The sequence below is a fragment of the Buceros rhinoceros genome, unplaced genomic scaffold (assembly GCF_000710305.1).
Source record: "Buceros rhinoceros silvestris isolate BGI_N320 unplaced genomic scaffold, ASM71030v1 scaffold8440, whole genome shotgun sequence".
NCBI classification, from domain to species: domain Eukaryota; kingdom Metazoa; phylum Chordata; class Aves; order Bucerotiformes; family Bucerotidae; genus Buceros; species Buceros rhinoceros.
In genome coordinates, this window is record NW_010388995.1 from 35,717 (window position 1) to 42,709 (window position 6,993).

At 41.9% G+C, this 6,993-nt stretch overlaps 1 protein-coding gene across 1 annotated transcript; it reads right to left on the bottom strand.

Moving 5' to 3' along the window:
• Positions 1 to 248: 248 nt before the first annotated feature.
• SERTM1 (serine-rich and transmembrane domain containing 1) lies at positions 249 to 572 on the bottom strand. Its single transcript, XM_010132390.1, has one exon. It carries the CDS (start codon positions 570 to 572, stop codon positions 249 to 251), a length of 324 nt encoding a protein of 107 aa, XP_010130692.1.
• Between the last annotated feature and the right edge of the window lie 6,421 nt (positions 573 to 6,993).

Genomic DNA, 6,993 nt, shown 5'->3' on the forward strand with positions numbered 1-6,993 from the left:
GTGAGAAAAAGACAGCATCACTATTACAGGCATGAAATGATGATCAAATGTCATTACCCATTGTCCAAAATGAAAAAGGACATTAGTAAAAGGGGAAAGGAAGAGTAGAAAAGGAAAGAAAAAAAGAACTAAGGAAACTTTAAAAGCCACCTCTTCATAAATCTTCTAAGGCAAATGTTACATGCACTATCTCCCCAAGAAGCAAGATAAAACTCTTCCATTCCCCCTCTGGTTCTCTTCATTTAGTTTCATGATGAAAGGTTTGAGAGAGCAGAGTGCTGGGAAGAAATACTACAAACCTCTAAATTAGTGAAAGAACTTCCAGCATCACTGTTATATTCTGGGTAGGAGGAACTGGAAGAAATTATGTTTTTCAGCCTCTGAAGTGCAATGATCAATAGCAAAAGGAGAAAAGCTAAGAGACTAAGGAATATAGAAACATAGACATAGACGTTGGATAGATGGCCAGGTGATGAATCCACGGAAGTTGAAAGGGATGTGGGATATAGCTCTAGAAAAGTCCCGTTTTCCATGTTTCCTACAAATCCAGATGAAGGGTCAGGTTCTGACATTTTTGAGCTTGTGTTTTAAAAATCACAACAGATCTTGGATTCAAAGGCAGTTTTAGCAGCATAACAAAGGGTTTATTTTAGGCGACCATTTTTCCATCACCAGGAAGAGATGACAAGTCGGCCAGTGATCAAATTTGTCCTTTACTGCTCAAGCCCAGGACAATCTAAGATTGTATCCTTTGGAACTGCAAGGAAAAAAATAAAAGCAAGATTAATTTACTATCAGATAATGTGATGTAATGTGCGCTGCATACAATTTAATTCTTAAGAGTTACAAGTTATTATTCCTTAGTGCTAAGATGCAATTCTTAAAGATAACAACTATCTTTATATCTCTATTTTCCAATTAGGAGAAATCCTACCCATCAATGAATTAAAACCAGCCCTTCTCCACCACAAGTTGTTTAATTGAGGAATGGCACAAACAAAAATGTACTTTATATGGGACAGACATATTGGAATCTGAATTTGTCTTTGTGGGAAAGATCTAGTTAAGGAACAAAAAACCCCTCTCAAGTCTTTAGCGCCTCAACCTAGATGAGCAAGGCCACTGAACGCTGTGACAGATGACAAATCCATTAGCCGCTTGCTCCATACTGTCTTGCCAGAGGTACCCAGCATGAGAAAATCTACCCGAACTGCTTTCTTACTATATAAACTGGATTAAATGGCTTCAAAGATCCAAATGCATCTCACTCTTCACAGAGCACTGGAACAGGCTGCCCTGTCCTCTGGAGATATTCAAAACCTACCCGGACACAATCCTGTGCAACCTGGTCTAGGTAAACCTGCTTTAGCAGGACAGTTGGACTAGATGATCCGCAGAGGTCCCTTCCAACCCCTTCCATTCTGTGACTCTGTAATGCTGCTACAGTGATCTCAATGGCAGGCATGTCACAGTGAAGTGTTGCAGCTTCTGACACCTACAAGCAAAATCCCGAGAGAGCAGGTGGCCCTGGCAGCTCAGCAAATGTGAAAGGACTATCCAAGGGCAGTGAACGCTAATGGGGAAGAGATCCCATCTTTGAAAAAGCTTTGCCTCCAGCCACTTTGTGTTGGAACCTGGAAGCTCGCATGCTGGCAAAGGCCACAGCAGCACAGAATGAGCAGATCAGGCAGGGTATACTAAGCTGCTTTTTTTAAACAAAAGTAGTCCGTCCCCAGGTGCAGACTGGAAGCGTAAGAGGAGGCTTGGTGATGGGGAATTGGTAGTAGAAGGCTGAGGTACTGCAACTGAATTACATGGCATAACCCATTGCCTTTGTTTTGATACAAAACAGATAGTGCAAGATGCAAGCGGGTAGGAAATGAAGCTCATTTTCTCCATATAATCATCCACATGCAATCTTTCTATCCATCCATCCGTCTGTGGTCAGCCTCTCGCTGCAGATACTCAGGTACTGCATGGAAAGGTGGCAAGCTTTTCTCCCGTCAGGAAGACAATATCCACACAGAACTACATTCCCAATGTAGTCCTTCTTATCCTGACCTTGCTTTTGGCCTCATCCTGTGGTCCCAGTTCAATACAATTATCTCTAACTCACAGTTAGAGGCTTCGAGGAAAATCCCACTGATTTTCAAAGGGACAGAGAGAGCAAACACTGTCAGCATCTATTAGCAGAATCAGGCCCATGAAGTAAGGATGCAACCTTCTGGGGTCGTTCCTTCTGTATGTCACACAACTGCCCAGTTATCTCTCTGTGTTTCCAGGACAGAGTCCCAGCACTGTTCCCAGCAATCGTCTGCTTCATAAGTTTTCCCTTAAACATGTTTCCTCTGCTAACTTAGTAAGGTAGCTCTTTCGTCAAGGGGCTGACACTTTTTGACACTAGGTGTGACCACAAAAGCCCCGACCTGAACTGAAGATACTTAAGAATGATAAGGCAGTTTTTTTGCTGGTGTCTCCTCTGAGAACACAGAAACTTTGGAAACACCCACTGAAAAATGCTATGAAGTTTGCTTTGCAGGCACTGAAGTTACTTGCATAGTTATCCATTTTACTTTTGCACTGTAAATTAAATTTAAGAGGTTATGCTATATGCCGTAAAAAGCCCTGCGTGCCTGAGTAAACAAGGGCTACATTAGCGGTGGGGAGAATCAACTTCTACGTTGTAAACCCGTTTTATTTTCTATACCTCAGAACTACACCTATACTACTACATAAAAGAGGTCAAGGCTATTCTCTGGTCTTGGGGACAACTTGTGTGGCATGCTGCATCAGGATGGCTAAACTCCCTTTTATCCCCATGGGCAGAACGGCCAAATCACAGCTGCCTTTGGGAATGATGGCTAGCCAATCCTAACTGTAAATATGTCCGGGCATTGCCTGGATGGCACTAGCTTGGCCAAAACGATGCCAGGAGTTGTGCTTGGTAATTCAACAGAAGAGACTATGATAGGCCTATGCCCTGGCCTGGATTAATTTGTTAGTATTTACACATCCATAATGTTTTCATGGATAAAAAGTTACATTCCAGATGTTGTTTTTTGTTTATTTTTTGCAGGTTGTTGGTTTTTTTTCTGGGGAGGAGCTTTTGGTAGTCCTAATCAAGCATCCTGATAGCCTGCAAGATATGCAGCAGCACGAAACTGCATCTGCAAATACCAGATAAAAATATTCCTATCCTTGTGTTATATAACTCACACTGATGCATAAAATATACTAAACCAAAGCCATTTTATAACCCTAATAGTATTAGTCCCACAAGAAACAGAATTTATTGTACCTTCTGAAATAAGTCACAACAGACTGAACAAAGAGAGATCCTTATGAGATTATACTCCTTTTGAACTGTCTTTAATTTAGCAATCCAGAATTAACTAATGGAACAATATGCGTTCATTTCATGTTCTGGAAGTAGTTAAGTGCGCTGCAGCTAATTTATCCTTTTTAAAAGATAAGCTTTGATATAGAAGATGCTTATCGTTGATTACTCGTCATAATGAAAAGCAGATCCGTTATTAATTGAATTGCTCTATAATAACATAAGGAATTAATTCACATAAATCCCTTAACATGGCAGAAGTTAAAAGCCTTTAAATTCTTCACAAATTTGAAATCCGCTACATTCTACTTTTACCATTAACAGCTTTGGCCATGATACAAGGAATAACTTACTTTGAAGTTAGTGGAAAATTTATAGTCTTAAACAGGACTAATCAGAACCTCACAGTTAAGCAGAGATGTGAGTGCTTTGCTAGATCAGAGCCCTTATAGGTCTTACAATGTCATCTGGGCTGTTTTTAACCGAGTATTTCTGTAGTGAGATCAGAGACACCGTAAACTCTCATTCCAAATGACTAGGGCAAACATCCTAGTTTCCTCACTCACACTGCGTAGTGATGTGATGTGTAAATGAATCTCACTGTAAAATGTAACTTCAGCTAAAGTGGCTCTTTGGATAATATTTTAGGAAGATTAAAGCAAATCTGTGTTGTTTTAATTACACATTTAAAAATATGGACCAAAAGTGTAAGGTCCTGCTCAGCCTAAAAGGACTTTTACCAACTATCTGTACCCTACTGGAGAAAAACAGCAACACACAGAGCAGGTGTGAACCTATCTGGTCCCGACCATCTGAGTAGTATTCACAGGAAAGGCATGAAAAAAACCCTGAGAAATAAAAAGGATCTGATCCTAATCCCTGCTGACGTTCCCTGGTGCTGTCCTAGCACTGTCATCCTCCTGGAGAGCAGCCTGGACAGCTCAGCCAGTGACATGGGACAGGGATGCAGACACCGTTCTGGACCAAAACACAGCTGAACAGTCCTCGGGCTGAATGATCCTCTGCCATGCCACAAATCAGACCTCCCACCCTTTAAGAAGGGGATCCACAAGCAGTGCACCACAGCTACTGCTTCGGCTCAGGTTCCTGCTTCTGCCAGGAGAAAGTGGTAAGTGGAGTGAACCATCTGTCTCTCTTACCCTAATCCTCCCAAAGGAATAATCCCCAATAATGACATGCTTCTGTCATCTTCAGATGTCAGCTTCACCCTATTTTTTCTGTAATGGGTTTTGTGCATTTCTGAAAATAAACAGAACACCATAGCATCTATCCCAAACCTACTAATAAAAAAAAAAAATACTGGGAATTTCAAAGTCTAATAACAAAATTGAAAGTGCTCTACTGCGATAAACCCATTCTTTCTGAGAGCCGTAAACTTATCAAGGAATTCAACTCAGGAGCCAAAGTTTCCAAATGCTGTAATGGATCCTACCTTTCCTTCATCTATTGTTGGAAAGCTGAGTTGGTTTAAGGCAAAGACTTAAAGTGCTTAAAGAACGTAAAGTGCTCTTGCTGAATGACAAGATGGAGAAGAATTCTGACTGGAAGAGCCTTCCTGAATAACCAGTCCTGAAAACTCCTGCAACAGGAGAACTGGGACCTCAGATTCTGTGGTGTAGCTGGATCAGGATTACTTTCTCAGAGGCACCCCCGCAATTCCAGGACAGGAGTGCATGACTTGAGGAAGCTTCCTGAGTCATCAAGTCCGGTTCCACCACTGAGAGTCCCATGTCATACTCTGCCTTCCTGACTCTGGCTGAGTTTTCCCACTGGTATAACTCTATTGTTATACAGCCTTGCTGTTCTGATGGGCAAACTGCTTACAAAGATTCATGCCTTTCAGTAAAACAGTTCCATGTACCAAGAAGGTACATTGCTAAAACCATGCTCTGCTGGTTTGAGATTTACAAGAGAGATGTACGACAGATGTACAAAGCCTTGTTCTGCTACGTCAGTCCCCAAAACTGAGGGCTGGCACACAAGAAAAGGCTCTGCAAGACATGTGGTGTCATTTGTACATTCTTACTTTTCAACCAGAACCATTATTTTAGTATTTTCCTTCAGCTGTGCATTATTCCTCCATTCATGTCGGTATAAATCACTTTTCACACGTGAGAACAATCACTCTTATTCCAAGGGTACAGCTACATGGCAGGAACTCTAGGCAGGCTCAGTTGGTTTTTCATCTTTTGTCCTGTGGTAAGTGGGAGATAGGCAAATTGGCATTCAGCAAAAGCAGGGCAAACTGTGTAGGTGAGGGATTAAGCAAGCCACCACTATGTAAGAGGTAAAGCCCAGGCACCACGCAGTATCACGCCTAGGTAGCCATGTCAAAGCTATCAACTGTTTGCATCTTGGCACCTGTCATAAGACATGTTTTTTCAGAAAATGGAAATGTGGTCAGGAGTAGAAGCCTCATCAGTTATCAAATGCCCTGGGTGCCAAATTATATCTAACATATGTCCTTTAATCCTGAACATCACTGAGACAGTAGTCATCTCCCAGTTCAGCGTAAGGTGAATGTTAAACGAACTGCAGCACTCTTCAGGATGGCCTGCAGTAAACAGAGAGCTTTTTCATAGTCCCAGTGTCATAAATCCTTTACCATCCAGTTGCCTGTATTGTATTTTTGGCATATCTTGATGCAAAAACTCTGTTCCTCCAGGCTCAGTGACATATAATTTAGTGGAGCATACTCATAACCACTGAAGCCCTAGAAAATGAGGAACAGGAAGCAAAGATAAGTCTGGTAGATTCATTTTCTTGGGAGTTTATCAGCCATAGATAAGCTCTTGGTTCTTCCTGGCTTTTTGTGACTACAAGCTGAGAAATACGTTGGCTGTTTCAGCTTCAAAGTGTTTAAGCAGAGAGAGAAGCTGACAACACAGAAAATCGGCGCTTTAATGCTACATGAACGAATATTTTTGTCACAATCTCTCATCAACTCTTTCTTTACAGGTAGAAGGTATTCTAAAATGTCCTTATTGTAAACAAGTTCTAACAGAGGGGAGCTTAATTTGCCTTTACCATACTACAACAGTGAGGTCCCTCATCTCGTCAGACAGCAATATGCTGTTAATTGTATCTGCCTTCCTTCCTTAATAACTTAAAACCCTTTTGGCTGATTTCAGCCCAATGTATACAGAAAGGCAGAGGATGAGTGCAACAGCAGGGTTAGATTTCTACAAGCTTCAAAACAGAGGGCTCTGTGAAGCAGGGCAGGGAGTTGTTCGCTGATCCAGTGCAGGACAGGTGAAGAAGCTTGCCCATGTCAGACATCCATGGATGCTGGCAGAAAGACCCTCTGGCCACCAAACTTTGTTACCTTGTGCACACTTTCCTCCTATGGATCAGTTCCCATGCTCATGTATATGTGTATCCCAGAGGATGTGTTGATGAGGGTCAAAGAAGCACACCCACACTACTGGAGCAATGCGTCCACAATGGATGGCTTGGGACTATCCTCCTAATGGGGAGGACCATTGGGGAGGTGGTTACCAGATCCTAGATGGGACTGAAATTACTGGCTAGGAGATGGCTAGGAAAGGGAGATGAGTTGCAATATAGTACTCTGGATTTGTACAAAAACTGCTTGCTCCATATGAGGCAGAGAGCTCTTTATTTTGAGCAGGAAT